This window comes from Chinchilla lanigera, unplaced genomic scaffold (genome assembly GCF_000276665.1).
Source record: "Chinchilla lanigera isolate Chin_1 unplaced genomic scaffold, ChiLan1.0 scaffold00003, whole genome shotgun sequence".
Taxonomy (NCBI): domain Eukaryota; kingdom Metazoa; phylum Chordata; class Mammalia; order Rodentia; family Chinchillidae; genus Chinchilla; species Chinchilla lanigera.
Window position 1 is genome coordinate 14,147,879 of NW_004955404.1, and position 18,145 is coordinate 14,166,023.

General features: G+C 37.7%; 1 protein-coding gene across 2 annotated transcripts in view; it reads left to right on the plus strand.

The window, feature by feature from the left end:
- The first annotated feature begins 17,807 nt into the window (after positions 1 to 17,807).
- Positions 17,808 to 18,145, plus strand: part of Uggt2 (UDP-glucose glycoprotein glucosyltransferase 2) — a 188,522-nt gene continuing 188,184 nt past the window's right edge. For both annotated transcript variants that reach the window (XM_005374097.2, XM_013516208.1), the window contains exon 1: positions 17,808 to 18,095. In XM_005374097.2, the coding sequence (XP_005374154.1) occupies positions 17,938 to 18,095 (158 nt within the window). In that variant the 5' untranslated portion in view covers positions 17,808 to 17,937. The remainder of the gene's footprint in view (positions 18,096 to 18,145) is intronic.

The window sequence follows — 18,145 nt, forward strand, 5'->3', positions numbered from 1 at the left end:
AATATCATAAATTTTTCCAAAGTATTAGATATCAAGACATAGCTCTCCATTTCTGATCCTTTGTATAAGGATCATAAAGATCAGATTCTCCTAAATTTTTGTCCTATTTCCTAGTGGGCCATTTTATTTTTTTATTTTATTTTTTTATTTTATTTTAAGGATAAAAGGAGGGAAACATTAACAGACATACAACATTTTACAACATATCACAAGCACAATACAGACAATACAGAGTTACAAACAAAGTGGTAGGGAATTAACAATGGTGGTTGTATTACATATTGATATCTTCAAAGTGGCTTCTCATGAAAACAGATATAGACATGCAATACTGGTCAACCAAAGACTCATTGACAGTTTCTTTCAGCATAGAAACAGCAGATAGAAGAACAACCATGTTATCTATCCTGTATATATATACATACAAAATTTCTCCTTCTTTCCCTTCTCTTTTCCCACATCCCAGAAGCCCTTTACTCTTCGGTGGTTTCCTATCATTTCACAGTGTCTATCATATCTCCGAGTTTAAATTAACTCTTTCAAGTTTTACACTAGTGACACAATGCGGTGCTTGCACATGTATGTTTGATTTATTTCACTTATGAGTATGGTCTCTAGTTGTGACCATTTAAATATAAAGGCCTCGAGTTTATCTTTCTTTACAGCTGAGTAATATTCCATTATATAAAAGTACCATAATTTTCTTATCCAATCCTCAGTGGATGGACATTTGGGTTGCTTCCACATTTTAGCAATTACAAATTGTGCTGCTATGAACATAGGTGCACATATATCACTGTGATATGATGTTTTTAGATCTTCTGGGAAAATACCCAGCAGGGGGATAGCTGGGTTGAATGGGACCTCTAAACCTAGTTTTCAGAGGAATCTCCAAACTGATTTCTAGTGGGCCATTTTAGCATGACATATTAAAATGATACAATTTCTGTAAGGACAAGTCCTTCATTCGTCCCACAGACAACACTCAGTATACAATATGAGGCCTTTAGCAGAGATCCTGTTGCAACTTCAACCTTGAATGCTCATACATGAACCTTAAAACATCCTTTTATTTTCCAAATAATTAACATTTTTGCCTAGCTCATAGTAAACTGAGTATTTTTATTAATTTTTAATTATTCTAATTGCAGTAAATGTATACAACATAAAATTGGCATAACCTTCAGTCACCTTTTCTATTTCTAAAACCTCGTTATTGAAATTCCCAACTTACATGATTATGTCATAATTTTTTCCATAGCAATATGAACTGACCAGGAATTCAGCTGACTCTTCCATTTATAAGACTTTGGACCCAGTCTTTAAAGTTACAAAACCCTCAAGACTTTCTTTAGGAAGATATAAATATCTAGAGACACTAGGATATGGCTTAGTTAATTTTTTCATCACAAAATACAGACTACCAGCATTTTGTCCCTGATATAGAGGGAATTCTCACTGCTCTTTACAGCATAACCAGTTCCACATATACTTCATTTCTCACAAGCTTCTGTTTATAAAGCCCCACTCCTGGTTCCAATTTATACCAATATTTAGTTTAGAAGGAACACAGAGTTAGTTGGTTTCATGTTACATGGAAATTTGGAGAATGTAAAGCTCAGCCAGTTGGGAATCCAGGAGAAGTTACACAACTACTCCTCAAAGAGAGAACTGGAAACTTGGCAAAGCTGGGTCTTAGAATCTATATTTGTTTTTGAGGGTTTCCTAAACAGAGAACTACAAACTATCTTCTTAAAACAGCAGACAGCTGGGAATGGTGGCATGTGTCTATAATCTCAGCACTGGGAAGGCTGAAGCAGGAGGATTGCCTCCAGTTCAAAGCCAGCCTAGGCCATCTGCTGAGTTCAAGGTCAACCTGAGCTACACAGTGAGACCCTGGCTCAAAAAAAAAAAAAAAAAAAAACAAAGACTAAAAACAAACATATGTCTCAGGATTCTAAACACTAGTTACCAGAACTCAAGATGCAAGCAGGGCCATGTTCTGTTAAGGAAGGCGCTTTCATTGCCTTTCCGTTGTTTCTGATTATTTCCTGGCAATTCTTAGTGTCCCTTGGCTTGCAGCTGGAACACTTCTGTCTCTGCCTCCATCTTCACAAGGCATTCTTCCCTGGTGTGTCTGTGTCTTATGACATTCTTCTCCCTCCTTATAAAGACACCAGTCATATTGGATGTGGACTTACCCTAATGACCTCATCTTAACTTGATAGTATCAAAGACCTTTCATCAAATGAGGTCACAGACACAGGTATCAGTGGCAAGGGCTCCAAAATATCTTTTGGGAGGACACAACTTTGTCTGTAACACAGACTGACCTACAAGGATGTTTCAGACCAGCCCCACCAACTGGCTTACCTGGATGCTACCTCAGAAAACAAGATGTAATGGATTTTCTTTGCAATGTTCCTCTATTACCAGCTGCAGCTTCTTTATTTTCATCTTTTTAAAACTTCTGTTCCCTCTAACAGTTACTCAGTTTTCTCTGATTTTCACATTCACAATCACTGTGAGAATATGCTAATTCGAATGAGTTACTAAGACTTCCCTTGCACAAAGTCATTGATGTTGACCACCATGCAGGACTGACAAGTCTATATACTGGGAAAAACTAGCTAGGGTTCCTACCCATCACTTCCTTCTGCTGTGACCAAGGGAACGGGATTGTGAGAGGCCACTGTAGCCACTGACACACAATCACGTAGGGCCACTTTGTTTAGCAGAGGACACTGTACAGAGAAAGATCAGTTTGCCATAAAAGAAGTCCTTACATATAAAGTTATGAAACTTAGAAATCTGTGCATATTGACATAGGCATCTGTAAGTTATGAAATTCAAACATATACCATAAGTCCACTTTGCCAGAAAAATATATTGTGATATAAATTTAGCATATAATGCAGTGAATTCATAACTATCTGTATATTAATGCTGCTTAGGGAATCATAATTTTTAATTACTTGCATTTTACACAATTTAAATTTGCATGTATATTATTCTATTAGCTCAGCTTTAAAGACTGTATATGTAGTATATGTATGTGAAACATTATAATATGTAAGTGTGTAATTATAATTAAACTCAAGGGATCCCCATAATGATTTACTAAAAGGAAGAAAAAAATCAAAGCCAAAAGCAATAAATCCATTTTAATAATGTGTGAGAGCTTGTGGCTACAGTTTTTTATACATATCCATTCATGTGAGCCTTTTATATTTTGCATTGATTTTAAAGCTGTTTCTTCAATGTTATGACCCTATGTAAATCACCTCAGTTGAAAATTTTACATATTCAAATTAATGGAAAAGATTTAAGATGTTCATTTGCATTATTGAAAAGTAATTTTTAAATGTTAATCATAGTCATGCTAAATATAAGTGATTGCGTGGACTCAGTGATTAAATGCCTGTAACTTAAATGCTTTGTTTAAAATCATGAAAATGATATGTTGTTATACAGCTCAATGTTTTTGAGAAAAAAAGTATTTAATTCCTAAGGGACTCCTTAGTCTACCAATTTGAAATGCTATAATCAGAGTGTGATTTATTGTATTTTCCAAAGCACAAATCAAATAACTTGATTGCCTGATGTTTGGCTTTAGCTACAAGTTGAGGGGTTTATTTTATTGCATTTGAAATATATGCAAATTTATCTTTAATAGGGATCTGAGCTTCAATCCTAATTTCACTAAAACTGAGCACGATTCTAAAATTTAGGCAATGTGTCTTTCACAGCTCTCTGGAAATTCTTCACCCAGAAATTGAAGTGGTGCATTGAATAGCAGCAAGCAGAGAAAGAAGTTACTGCTTGTTTTCACTTGAGGCTGGTGTAGGCTCAATTTATTCATGGCATGAGAGAGCCATCTACAGAAAGTTAAGAAAAAGACGGTCTCCTACAGTAAGAACAGAAAGCCTAAGAGCATTTGCAAACAGAGATTACTCGATGGTGATAGGTTAAACATCATACAGTAGCACATGAACAATAATTTGGAGCCTGAAATGAGTTCAAATAATATAAAGATATTCTTGAAGGGTCTTACAACGCCCTCATCATAGTAATACACACCAACTTTTATGCTAGTCTAGGGTTCAAAAAGATCTGATGTCAGTACATGAAGAGCAGGCAGGCATCAAAGCGTGGACTGGTCCTTAGGAAGCAAGGCTTGGTTGCACACAGCAAGCTCTGGGGCAACACGAACAGGACTGTTTAAGGCTCTATCTTATCTCTGAAGCAGTAGCCTTTAAAATGACTATGATGGTTTATTTTACATGTCAACTGACTTGGTTAAGGAATGAGTAGAGCGTATGCATGTACCTCTGAGACTGTCTCTAGAAGAGAAAGTCATTTGAATCTGTAGATCAAGTAAAGAAAATCCATCCAAACCCAATGCAAATGGATGTCATCTGGCCCACCTGATTAGTACAAAATGGCAGAGAAAGGGAAAGTTTGATCTCTTCTTGAGTTGGACACCCATCTTCTTTTCTGCCCTTGAACATTAATGCTCCCCCATCCTCACTCTCCAGATGGTAGGACTTATACCTCTGACTGCTCAGGGTTCTCAAGCCTTTGGCATAGCTTGAGCTCTGCAACTAGCTTTACTAATTCTCCAGCCTACAGATTGTCAGGTTGTGGGGCTTCTTCACAACTATGTGAGTTGATGCCTATAATAAATCTCTTTTCTTATGTCTATACATACCCTACTGGTTGTTTCTCTGGAGAACCCTGACCAATACAATCACAAAACCCAACATTTGGAGAAGGTGCTACTTGTTTTGCTGGACGTATGAATACAATTTCCTCAAAATTCTGGTAGCCTCCATGTGATTTCTGTTATCTCATGCTAACAATTCTTTCTCGGCTTCCTGACACTTATTTCGGTAGGGACTTGGACAAGTGGCTCTGTGAGCCTTTGTGCCATCAGTTATCATGTTATTTTCATCCCTATCTAATTTATCTTCCCTCTAACTGGACAGTGCTCTTGAAAGACAAGATTTTGGGTTCTTTTTATTATTATTATTTGGTTTGGATTCATTGGTATGTTGATTTATCATTGAGTTCCCATGAGCTTGCTTAGGTTTCATAGTAAGAATTTAATAAATGTTGAGTGAATGGAACCTTGAAACACATAGCAGAGGTGACTCCCTTTTATTCCTACCTGTAGAGTGATCCAGAACCTCGACAATATTACACGGTAGGTATGACAGTACTGCCAAATAACCTAACACCTAAAATTGATGGTATGATAAAAAATACAGTGAATGGCTAAATTTTAATAAAATCCTCCTCAAAATATTTCTCTTCACTTTGAGTACACGTATGCCATTACTCTTGCCAGTTTCTCAAGCGGTTCTAAAGTCCCCTTTTGTGTGTTTAGTTGTGGTCAGTGTTGCCTAGATGTCCTGAGTTGATTCAAAATATTTATCTTTCATGGCCATTTTGATATTGGGGAAGAGCCAGAAGTCACATGGATCCAGGTGGTGTGAATAAGGCAGGTGAGGGCACACTGTCACGCTTTTGGGAGATGGTCTTTCTGTTGTATGACGCTTGGGAGCAGCGTTCACCGTACTTTTTAAAATCACATCATGGGAAGACACTCACAAAAAGAGGACCTCTAAAACTGCTTCAGAAAGCAGCAAGAGCAATAAGATAAATGTCTTTGAAATGAGGGAGAATATTTTGAGTGGGATTAATAGCAGTGTATCTTATACTATAATTTTTTAAATGTATACATTCACCATATATTTGGGCCACATTTTGTACAAACAGCATCTGCTATATAAAATGCATCTTCAAGTCTCCTAGTTCTTCTAGCCAGACTGTTGTCCCTCTGCCTCTTTTATATAGAAAGTTTAGACCCACTACTTAGGACAGAAACAATAAAAATGGTGCCATTTAACATAAATGATAGTGAACAATTGCTGCGTGTCATGTGCTTTAGGTAAGGGCCATTCTTTTTCCTGTTCTATAGGCTCATTCATTCACACACTATTATTTGAGCACTCTATAAAGACAAGGTGGTGCTCTAAGCAGCAGTGAAAAAGACAGAGTCCCTGCTCATGGAATTTAAAAAACTTGCTCTACAGCTCAGATAGTCATTATGCTATAGTGCCCTCATAATATATGAGGAAAACTGAACTATGCTTCTTCTGCAGGAAAATTAATTTGTGTGAATATAATTTGGAAAATAACATATATATATATATATATATATATATATGGTTCGATTCATTTTTAAGGTTCATAAGACAAAAACGGCACCAAAATGATTTTAAAATTACATATCATCCAAACCTCCCTCCTACCTTGTATTTCTAACTTTTATTTCTAAAATTTTGAATCATTTAAAAACCTTGAAACCATAGTACAATTAATTCCTATAAAATATGCTTTTAACTCTGACAATTTCAACGTTTCCAAATATATATATTTTTGTTAGAGCATTTAAAAGTATGTTATAGGCCTTACAAACTTTCAGATACCTCCTAAAAATATTTTCTATATAGCCACAGTTCACTTCTTAACAGAAAAGCAAACACACAATTCTATAACTAAATATCCACTTCCTATTCTACTTCCTCCTTATTGCCACCAAAATATCCTTAATAGTTATTTTTTTAAAAGACAAGCTCCCTTGAAGGCCTACATTAGCTTTTGTTGTTACACCTTTTGAGCCTCCTTTAATCTAGAACACCATTCAAATAATCTAGAATATCAAATTCAAGACTTTTATTATAGAATATTCCCACATCCTACAGTAAAAATAAAAATCGTATTTGTTTTTCATACTGTTGTTTTATATGCTCCTCTCTTTCTTGTTTTTCCTGTAAACTGGAAGTTAAATTTACAGGTTCAAAGAGATTCAGATCTAACATTCTGGCCAAAAATACTTTATAAGTGATACTATATATATCTGATTGCACCTCATCAGAAGCCACATAATAACATCAGATTGTTTTGCTCTATATGATGCTAAATTTGCTCACTCAGTCAAGGCAGTTGCTATCAGATCACCCTGCTATAAAAATACAATTATCCCTTTATAATTAGGCTTTTATAGGTAAATGGATGCAACTAGAGACCATAATCATAAGTGAAATAAATCAGACCCACATGTGTAAACATCATATTGTCTCCCTAGTGTAAGAACATGAAAGAGTAAATAAAACCCAAAATGTACAATAGATAATATGGAAGGGAAAGAAATTGCTCAAAGGAAGGAACAACTGATATGAGGGAAAGAAGAAAAAGGTAGTACTAAGGCATTTTATATAGATACAGATAGATATAGATAGGCAGATAGATGGATAGATATAGATAGATAGACAGATAGCTGTCATAACTGTATGGCTGATGTCTGGTGGTTTATTGAGGGGAACAGTTAATGTTTAAATTTTTTTAGTATATTTTGACCAATTTGCATCCTTATATCTGGTAATCTGAACAACTTATGTGAAGACAACAATTTACAGTATAACACCCATTGGTGAATTCCTGCCATCTTGTCTACTGAAACTATGTATTGTCTCTAATGTTCTTTTAAATTATTATTTTCTTACTCCCTTTAATGGTTTGATCAATTTTCCATTCTTACATCTGGTAATCTGAGCAACTTTGTTGAAGATACCATATGTATATAACAGCCACTGTTAATCTCTATCATTTGGTTTGAAACCCTGTATCTTTTTTTTTTTTTTTTTTTTTTTTTTGAGACAGGGTCTTACTGTGCAGTCCAAGCGGGCTGTGAGCGCACTTTGTAGCCCAGGCTGGTCTCAAACTTGTAACGATCCTCCTGCCTCAGACTCCCAAGTGCTGGGATTACAGGTATGCGCCACCACGCCCGGTGCTCTTTATCATTTTTAATGTCCTTCCTTTTTTGTTTGTATTTTGCTATTGTTCCTTTTTGTTTTTACTATTCTCTTTAAAATAAAAAAGATTTAAAAAAAAAAAGAGTAACCTGTGGAGTGATCCTTTGGCACTGTTCTAATATCACACTCCCCTAAGACATTTTAATATTCTGACCATTAGATAAAACATAAAATTCTGTTCATATTTTCAAGTATCATGTTGGGATTTTTTAATTGAGTTTTTGATGGTATTCCTTCTACAGTTTTTAGCTGTCCTTCCACCATTATTACCCTTTCTCCTCCTCTTCTTCACTCTTTTCCTTTCTTTTCCTCCTCCTCTTTTTCCTCTTCCTTATTCTCTCTTTCTCCCTCTCTCTCCCCCTTCCTCTCTCAAGATAATGTTAAATTATTGTACATTTGGGTGCCAGAAGCCTTATCAAGCTTTCCTGCCTGTTGATTTACAAGTCATCCCTCAACTATTTTTTATACCATTTTATCTGTAAAGAATTCTTTACTGGGAGTATTAAATAGCCTCTTCCCCTGTTCAGTATTGGATGTTGCTTACATCATAACATTTTTACATTATAATTACTTAGATTCATCTCTCCATTAGCTGAAAAGAACTCTGAAATAAGAGCTATATCTGACACTTGGTATCCCCAATTATCATATGCATTATGACTAGCTGAATAAATTTTGTCCAGTTTATCATTCATCTTCCAACTTGCTCCCTCCTACCCTGCCTTAATTCTACACCTCAGTTCCCACCAATTACCCAACTAATGGCATTGTAGTGCCACAATTGATAGTAACCACTTTTAAAGAATAAGTTAACATTATTTTCTTACAGAAATGAGTTGCCTCACAGTTAAAACTTAGAGGAATAATTTCTGATGAACCCTGGCTGTGATGCCTTCTAAGACTGGCGTGATGCCATTATCATTAGTGACAAAATGCTGATATCTTCTTTTCACCTCCACAAAACCACAAATGATGTTTCTCTCCTAGCAATTAATCACAAACGAGTTGGATATCACTATCAGGCCTTCTTTAAATGGAGTCAACAAAAGGAACAGCTAATAGTCTATGGAACACTCGGTAGAAGACTACATTTAAATACATTACTTTCTCTCCTTCCAAAAAACTCTATTTTGAGCTCAAACCCACATGCCCAGCTATCTATAACCTAGCTCAAAAGGGTCTCAAACTCAGTATATCTAAAACTCATTAATCCCCTCTAGCTCAGTGAATGTCAGCACTATTCACCAACTGGCTCAAGACAGAGTACTGAGCACCATCATTCACACTTTTAATTCTTTACCATGTGCAAATACTGAATCAACAAAGATTATGCACTCTGACTTCCTAATAGCTCAAATTTCACCCAGGTCCTTGCCATGTTGCACCTCAAACTGAATATGCCCAACAAGGGACTCATTCCTTATCCCCTAAAGCTTACTCCATTCTCTTGGTAAATGGTGCTATATCCATCCAGCTGTCAAAGCTAGACACCCGCAAGCCAGCCTGGATCCTTCATACTCTACACAAATCAGCAGGCCAATTTGTTTCTTCTTTCCCAGCCTTATCACACTGGTTTCTTGACTCCTTCTCCTCTCTTGCCTGCACTATTTCTATCATTTTTTACCTGGTCTTTGGGTCTCAAGTTCATTTTTCATAGTGCTGCAGAGAGATCTTTCTGTTACATGTGTCTGGTGATACACTCCTCACATTTAAACCATGCTCAAAAGTAGTGCAGAATTACGGCCTAAAACATGTAAAGTTAACTTGCTGCCTAAGAGGTAAGGTTAGTGGTTAGCTTTGTGGGAAAAGGTGAGGTTAATGACTTAGTAGGCAAGGGGGTTGTAGTGGATTGATAACTGGTGGTCAACTTATAACCCCCAGCTGAACTGAGTAACTGTGGTGCTGGGTGTGGGAGGCCCATCTGAAGACTATTGCCAGCAGCATAAGAGGCAGACCTGGAGAAGAAGAAGTGGGCTGTTGGGAGCTGAGAGAGGCTGTGAGGAGCTGGCTTTCCTGATGAACTTGGCTGTTTTCATCCTCCAAGGAGCTCGGGACCTCGCTGGCACTGAGAATGGCTTCGGTTCACTTTGGGGAGCTCTGGTCCTCACTTTGAGCATAGCTTCCTAGTTCCAGAGGGGAAGGTGGTGCACTGCCGGCCTCCAGGAAAAGCTTGCTGCATTGGCTTCCCTGATGCAAACTCAGCCATCCTGATCATCGGAGGAGCTCGGGACCTCAGTGTTGTCGAGGATGGCTGTGGTACGTTCTGGGGGAGCTCTGGTTCTTCTGAGCATCACTTCCTGGCTCCAGTGCAGATCCTTCAGCCTGCTAGCATAGGTCCTTCTTCCTGCTGGCACAGACTTTGTAGATTTCACCACTGACCTTTGGGCCTTCCCAGCAGATCCATGAAACAGGCCTGCATGGGATGTTATCATGGGTTCTGGGCCTCCAGTTGGATTCATGGGAGGCATTGTTATGAGCTCTGGGTATTCAGCTCAACTCATGTAGGACATTGTTGTGGGATCCAGGCCCTCAGCTGGATTCCTTGGTCTTAGTGTGTGGACAGATTTCCTGCACTCTTTTGTATAGTGTTCTTTGGGTGACTTATAAACAATCATACAAAGTATGTGTCCTGTCTTATGTTGTTCCCCTTGCAAAATAAGCCCCAAACCACCACAGGGGTGCTGCCTATATGTGCTATTTGTTGATCTGGGTAGAAGTTACATGAATGACACAGCTGTAAAAATTTTATTGAGCTGTATCCATATGACATGGGCACTTTCCTCTATATAATTTTTCTTCAACTAAAAAGTTAATTAAATTTTTAAAAATTTATTAGCCAGTTATTCTTCATATCAGGATTGAGCAGCTGCTTTTTCTAAGCATGTTCATCATGGTGAGTTTCACTTTTAATTACATTTAGAAGCAAAAGTCTTCCATTCTCAACAGTAAATCACCAACTATCGGTAGAAAAATCACAAACTCATTTTATTTATTATTGATAGTTGGGGGTCTATTGATTTGTTTCATGTCACTAGAATAATGCACCAACTACCTGTGAAGCATTTCTTTTTCCAGTGGGCAACACTTCACATACTCTGGGATGACTACTGTCAGCTCTGTTTTGTCACCGCACTTGTTTAATGCATATATGAGGCAGCTTAGTAAGACAGAGAAATATTTTGGTGTCACTAGCATCAATATGCTGATGCAGGAACATCAATATGCTGATACAGGCTCAACTCTATGCCAGCTGGTGCTACTATTCAACTCTTCCAGCCTGGCTGAATTAGAGATAAAAATGAAAGCCAAATGCTTAAATATAAATCCAGACAAAGCAGTAGACAAACTGGTGGGCAAAGAGATACCTTCTGAATCAACAGCAGAAATTATTCTGACATTTTGAATTACAAGAATGTGAAACATAAGTTGTATGTGAAGATGTGGCTTATAATTCTTTGTAGGATTAAATACAGATTCACACCAATGTGCCCAATGGCTTGGGAAATTTATGAACAGAAAACTGCTACACATATACTGATGTCATAACAGTATGAAACTTAGAGATAAAGTTACAAACCACATATTAATAACCTTGTAGAATATTCATCAATTATTAATATGGAATGAATAATATAATAGAAATTGTAATATGACAATATAACTAATTGTGCGTTCATATTTTGAAGCCTACCATATACTAGGTATGTACGTGGCATTTTATAAACATTATTTTGTTCAATGTAATTTTGTCTATCCTTCCTGTGAGCCATTACAATGATTTTAAAAACAATGAGAAGTTCATCCAAATCAGTATGATTGCTCCAGGAATTTGTGTTTTAGTATCCAAAAAGTGCCCTCATTGGCAGTTTAATCTTCATTACAGTTATATATATTAATATATTAATTTCATGCACTAAAATACCTAAGTCCTGAATCCAACCCCTCAGTAGCCAATTTTCAGGACATTTTGTTCCCTGTTCAATCATTATCAGGCCTGTGGGCACTAGACACATATTGCCTAGACCCTGCTGGGATGTTTGTGAGACTGCAATCCCCTGGACTTTTATGCAGTAAAACTACCTTTCCTTAGGAGGTTCAGTCCCAGATGTTCTGCATGCCAGTTGATTCAAATGAAAAACCTCTAGGGCATACGAGGAAAAGACTAAAGAGTGATGAGACAACTTGGGAGGAGGAAGCAGGACAGCTGGGCAAAGGTGTTGTTGAGTGAAGGGAAGTCTGAACTGCAGGAAAAGCATATAGAAGATGAGGATGGATAAAACAGAACTATGCTGAAGGCAGAATAACTCTCTTACTTAAGCTTTAGGTTATTTTCATCAGGGGTAGCTACACCTGGGAGGAATGAATGACCTTTGAGTAGATCACACCACTCTGAAATAGCACTCTGGCATCTCCAGCTTAGTTTCTAAAATCTATTCACATTAAATTAAAAATGGATGATATAAGACTAACATGAGAAGAAATTAGGAGAGAAGAAAAAAATGACTGAAAACAGCATGCAGACAAAAATGAAAATAAGTAAAAAGGTTAACTGAGTTTCTAATATTGTAAAACCTCTTGCCTTCTCTCCATTTTTCTGCCCCCTCTGTATTTCCATCTGGTACAATATACAAAAAATAAGTTCCCTATCTGATATAGTACATAAACTGACTCCATGTTTCTTTCCTCTGCAGAATTCCCCTTCTTCTTCCAGAGCTGAAATATGCAATCTGAAGCAAATAAAAAAGGCAAATGGGAAGAATAAATTTCTCTGGTCTTCCTTTAGCCAAGAATAATCAAAATCTGAGTTTTGAAATGAAACAAATTGTTATTTGATTATATTAAGAGCAGTTGCTGGGTCAGGAGGATTTTTTAAGACTGAAATGACACAACTGATGCAAATTTTCTTGGCTCATGTTACTTGAAACAACTAATTTTAGATAAAGTGATTTTTAGCACTTCCAGCTGCAGATATAACAGATTAAAAATAACAATTCAACAATACATTTTGATATTTTGTTACTTTTCAAATTATAGTATCTTTAAATAAATGCATTTATTCTTACTAATATTTGACATTTAGGTAATTAGCATTTACTTTCTTCAACCAATTAAACCCATATTCTGGTACATAAAATAGGTTAGAAGATATTTCCTCTTCACAGACAGTCATTTTCCTGATGTAGCCCTACAAATTGTCCTCTGTTTTTCTAGAATCTCATCTCACCTCTAGTTTCCAAGTCAACTCATTGTCTCAAAATAAGGTATTTACAGTGGAAAAGCTAGCAATACAGCCATGCATCTATACAACACAACACAATACATTTCAGTCTCTGATTCCTTAGTAACAGAATCCCAATTTTGTTAGAGGAGAGTAAATATGCTCCCCTATAAAATTACATTTCCCAACCTCTCATCATGCTAGGGGTTGCCATGGAGCAGAAAACTGCTTAATAAATGGTCAGGTGAAGTCATCTGATAGATCCTCCAGGGTTTGTTAGGTATAGCAACCCAGTTGGCACCCAGGTTTTGCCTTTTGTCCTTGCTCCTCCCTCCTCCTGCCAGGAATATATTAGTGGAGTCTAGAGACACAGGAGCCATCTGTGATGATGAGGTTAAAATCCAAGCATTAAGGATGGCAGACAGCAAGACACAAAAGATTAGACATTTCTGAGCTGCCATAGCAACTCTAGCCGGCTTATTTTCACTTTCATGATTTAAAAAAACAATAGAATTTCTTCCTAGTTTTAGTTACTCTTTGAGAAGTGTTGATCCTGTCAGCTCAACTCAATCTTTTAAGTGATATGTTTAGAGAGGAACTGAAAGAAGACAGACTAAGGAGATTGTTTTGCATTTATACAACTATGGAGATTACTGTCTTGAATAGCTCAACATTTAGATCTGAAATTAGTTCTAAAACCTATGTTTTGAAATTGCTTTGATCTATTAGGAAGATGCAAATCAAACCCACAGTGAAGTATTTCTTCACCCCTGTTAGGATGAACACTATTTCTTTAAAAAGGAAAAAGAAAAAAAGGAAAGTGGTATTGGTGGAATATGGAGAAGTTGAAACCCTTGTGTACTCTGCTGATAGGAATGCAAAATGGTACAACCACCATGGAAAACAGTATGGCAATTCCTCAAGGAATTAAAAATAAAATTGTCATATGATTCAGCAATTCCACTTCAAGGCAGACAGCCAAACGAATTGACAGCAAGATCTTGAAGAGACATTTTTGTGCTTACATTAATAGCAACATTATTCACAATAACTAAAATGTGGAAGATGCTCAAATGTTCGTGGATAGATGGATAAGCAAAATGAAGAATACACATATGATAAAAGTAATTCAGACTTAAAAGGGAATTCTAATTCATGCTACAAAGTGAGCCTTTAGAATATTCTGTTTAATAAATCACTACATAATTCTATTTATATGAGTATCTATAGTAGTCACATTCTTAGATGGACAAAGTAGTATCAGGCCTAAGGAAGAGAGGATTAGGAGTTGTTTAGTGGGTGTAGAGCTTTAATTCTGCAAGATGAAAATGTTCTAGAGATTGGTTATGTAAGGGCATGGTTATAAAACAAACTTATGGATATTTTATAGCAAAACTTAAAAATCAATTAATGGCCTATGACTATGTTCCTGCTGCTTGTCTTGCAGCTAGCCTGCTAAATTCAGTCAGCCTTGACTGTCTGCATCCAGCTGTTTCACTCTGAGAATGCACTGGGCCAACTTGACTATGTCCAGCTTGTGTTTTTCCTTGTTAGAAAAATATATACTGTTTCCAATTTGCTTTAAGGACTTGATGTCTGGGACAGTGGCCCAGTCAAGGAATCATTTAACTCTACTTGCTCCACTCACACCCACTCCCCTCCTTCCCAGAATCTTTGTACCATATGATAAACAATTTCTTTTAAGTAAATCTATTTGCTTGACAACATATCACTCAGTGCATATAACCAATCATGTAATGGCCTGCCATCAGCCTAGTAAACTGTATTTAAACTGCTTGCAAACTGTATTTAAACTGAACTCTAAACTGATTCATGTGCTGGTGATTTGGAACCGATTCCCACCAGTCTGCTAGCATAATAAATGTTGCCTTCTAAAACCTCGGTGAAAGGAGTCTTCCATTTGATTTAATATTGGTTTTTCTGCAACAGTTACACAATAATGTGAGGTAGTTAAAACTTTTGAATTGTACACTGAAAAATGTTAAAATGTTAAATGCCACATGTCATTTACCACCACTAAAAATATACTTTGACCATACTACCTATGTATGTAAGTATAGAAGACAGTAATCAAATACAAAATTCAAAGTTCTTTTCCAAATGAAAAGACTAACCTAATGATTAACCTAAAAATTATTATGTATTTCACATCCTTCATTTGCTATTTAAAAGTTACTGTTGTAAACTGCACTGCATTTTTTTTTATCAAACACACCTGGAGTGAGACACTTGTAAGGCACTTGTAATCTGTTTTAAGTAAAATATGAAACTTACAAAAATCAAACGTGGTGATATCTAAATTTAAAAAAACTTAAGCCATTACTTTTTTGACTATGACTCTGTAATAATCCTGCCTAGGGAGTGGAAATATAAGAAATTACATAAATTTAAAATTCTGCACAACTGTGGTGAAGAGTAGGACATTATGTGTATTCAAATTTTTCAAATAAAAAGTGAGAATATGGTCTTTTTATAATAAAGGAAATATGAAAAACTTACAATTTTTTTCTCTCCTCTTTTTTATTTAGTGTATGTTTGCAATACATAATACATTCATCATAGGGAATTAGCACATATACATATTGTATCTTTACAAAGTCATTTCAGCTGTGCCACTTTATTTAGGCTCAGAAAATTAAGATTTTATTATACAAGTTAGTTTGGCAGTAGCTCTATCCTCACAAAGCCATTATTATTGTTAAATACCTGGAGCTCATGCTATATCTAAAAAGACATTCAAGATGATTTATTTTACTACACACAAAATTCTTATTATAAAGCACTCATTAATCACTCCTTCCACACACAATGAAAACAGCTGTCATCATCAATTTTCATTCATATTACCCTGAAGTGAATAACTTTGAATTGTATTTTGCTAAAACATATTTAGGTACAATTATGTCTCTGAAGTATATACAGTTCATAGTTTATACGCCAAAGGGTTATTGAAAATGGATTTTAGAATACTTTGGGCTTTGAGTTACTCAGTTTTTGCATTTTTAAAAAATCTGCACACAGGAATTGCATAGAGTAGGAAACTTAACCAGTCTTATCCTTTTGCTCTGCAGATAAGGAAAAAATAAAGCCTGGATATGATCAGTTCCAAAGAATGTTCCAAACTAAGTTTCTAGGAGAATACTCCATAAGATAAAAGGTGTAGGAATTACGTGGATTTAAGTGCAAATGTATAAGAATTATGTGAATAAGTGGCCTGGGTTACATTAATTTCATTGTCTTTAAAAGAGAAATATAGAGTACTCACTATTCTGAACTCCAATATCAATTTATGTTTCATCTTGTAATAGTATATTTTATATGCCTTACATATGGCGAATCATTTACGGATTTTGGAAACCACAAGATATGCTGACATTTAAGGCATTTCCTGTCAATATTTCATTTTCTCTGTCCTACAATTTCAATTTTAAAAATCAGTTTAAACATGAGTAGAAATAAAGTTAAATACTTGTAAAAGATCCATAAAAATTTTTGTGTCATGCACTATGAATAGAAATACTCATTTGCCTTAGCATTCTGCCTGTCTATAAAATAAGGAGTCTTCAATATTTATTGATCTGCAGTAACATACAAACTGTTTATGGTAGGCACAGCAGGGGGATGCCCAAAATGAGTAAAGTGAATCCTCAGGGAATATACTATTTTTAGTAGGAGAAATAAATAAATACTCAATTCAAAATTTAAAGCAAGGATGCAAGTGCTGTACGACAGTTAAACAGCTTAGAGAAATTTAAAAGAGGGATAAAGCCTACCAAGTAAGAAATTAGGAAATGAAAGCTAAACTTTGGAAGTGAGACCTGCCTGAGTAGAATTTCCAAAACAAGGTCTTCTAAGGAGGAATATAAACTGGAGAGAAAGAGAGAGAGGGAGCGAGGGACAGCAAAGACAGAGAGACAATAAAAATAAAAATAAGAGAATTGTGGCAACTTGAAGTCTAGATCAGCGCGTAGAAGGACGGACTGGGGAGCAATGGATCAGTGCATTCCCTCAACTCTTCTTCCTGCTTCGCCTTACCCTATATTTTACTGCAGAGAAACCTAGAACTTTTTTATGTACTTTCACCTGAACGTTTTTGAGCAGAGCCTCTCAAACTTTCCTGTGCGAAGCAATCACCTGGGGTTCCTGTTAAACCCGGAGGTTCTGATCCAGCAGGTCTGGATCGGGCCCAGAGTCCCCATTCCTAATGGGTCTCCAGGTGGGAACTTGACGGAAATGAAATGCAAATTCTTGGTCCCCACCCATGACCTACCGAATCAGAAACACTAGCTGTGACCAGTGCTCAAAGTTTTAACGAAGCCAGCAAGCAGCTAAGGCTGAGATTTCCTGGCAAATCCCGGGCTTTCTAACCCTGGGGTCCCCAGATTTTCTCAGAGCCCGCGCTTGGCCCGGGCAGCCCCGTTTAAAGGTCCCCCCGTGACTCTGATCGGTGGTAAATCGGAGAATCCCAAGGTTCGCCAAAGGTGGACAGGGTCCGGGACTCCTGACTTCCCTGGTTTGGACACCTCCAGGTCTCCCAAGCCCGCCTCCCGCCCCTCCCGCAGTCGCAGGACCGCGGGACGCCTCCCCCAGCACGCCGCGCCGCCGCCTCCCAGCGTCCCTCCGCGCCGGCCCGCGGGGGTCCCGCATGCGCCCCCGACGCGCCGAGCGCAGGACGCATGCGCGCGGCCACTCCGGGCGGAGCCGTGAGTAACGGACTCGGGCTCCCCCCGCCGGAAGTGGGCGGCCGCGCGCCCGGAGTAGCCGTGGCGGTCCGAGGCGCCGGCAGTCCTGAGGGGCGCGCGCTTCGTGCCGCAGGCGATGGCAGCGGCGAAGGCCGCGAAGGCGGTGCGGCTGCTTCTGGGCTCCACGGTGCTGTGGCTGTGGCTGCTGGGCGCCCGCACGGCCTGCGCGTCCAAGGCAGTGACGGCGCGCTTGGCCGCCAACTGGCCGGAGACCCCGCTGCTGCTGGAGGCGAGGTGCGTGCGTGCGGGGCCTCGGGAGGGTCGGGCGGGCTGCGGGTGCCCGG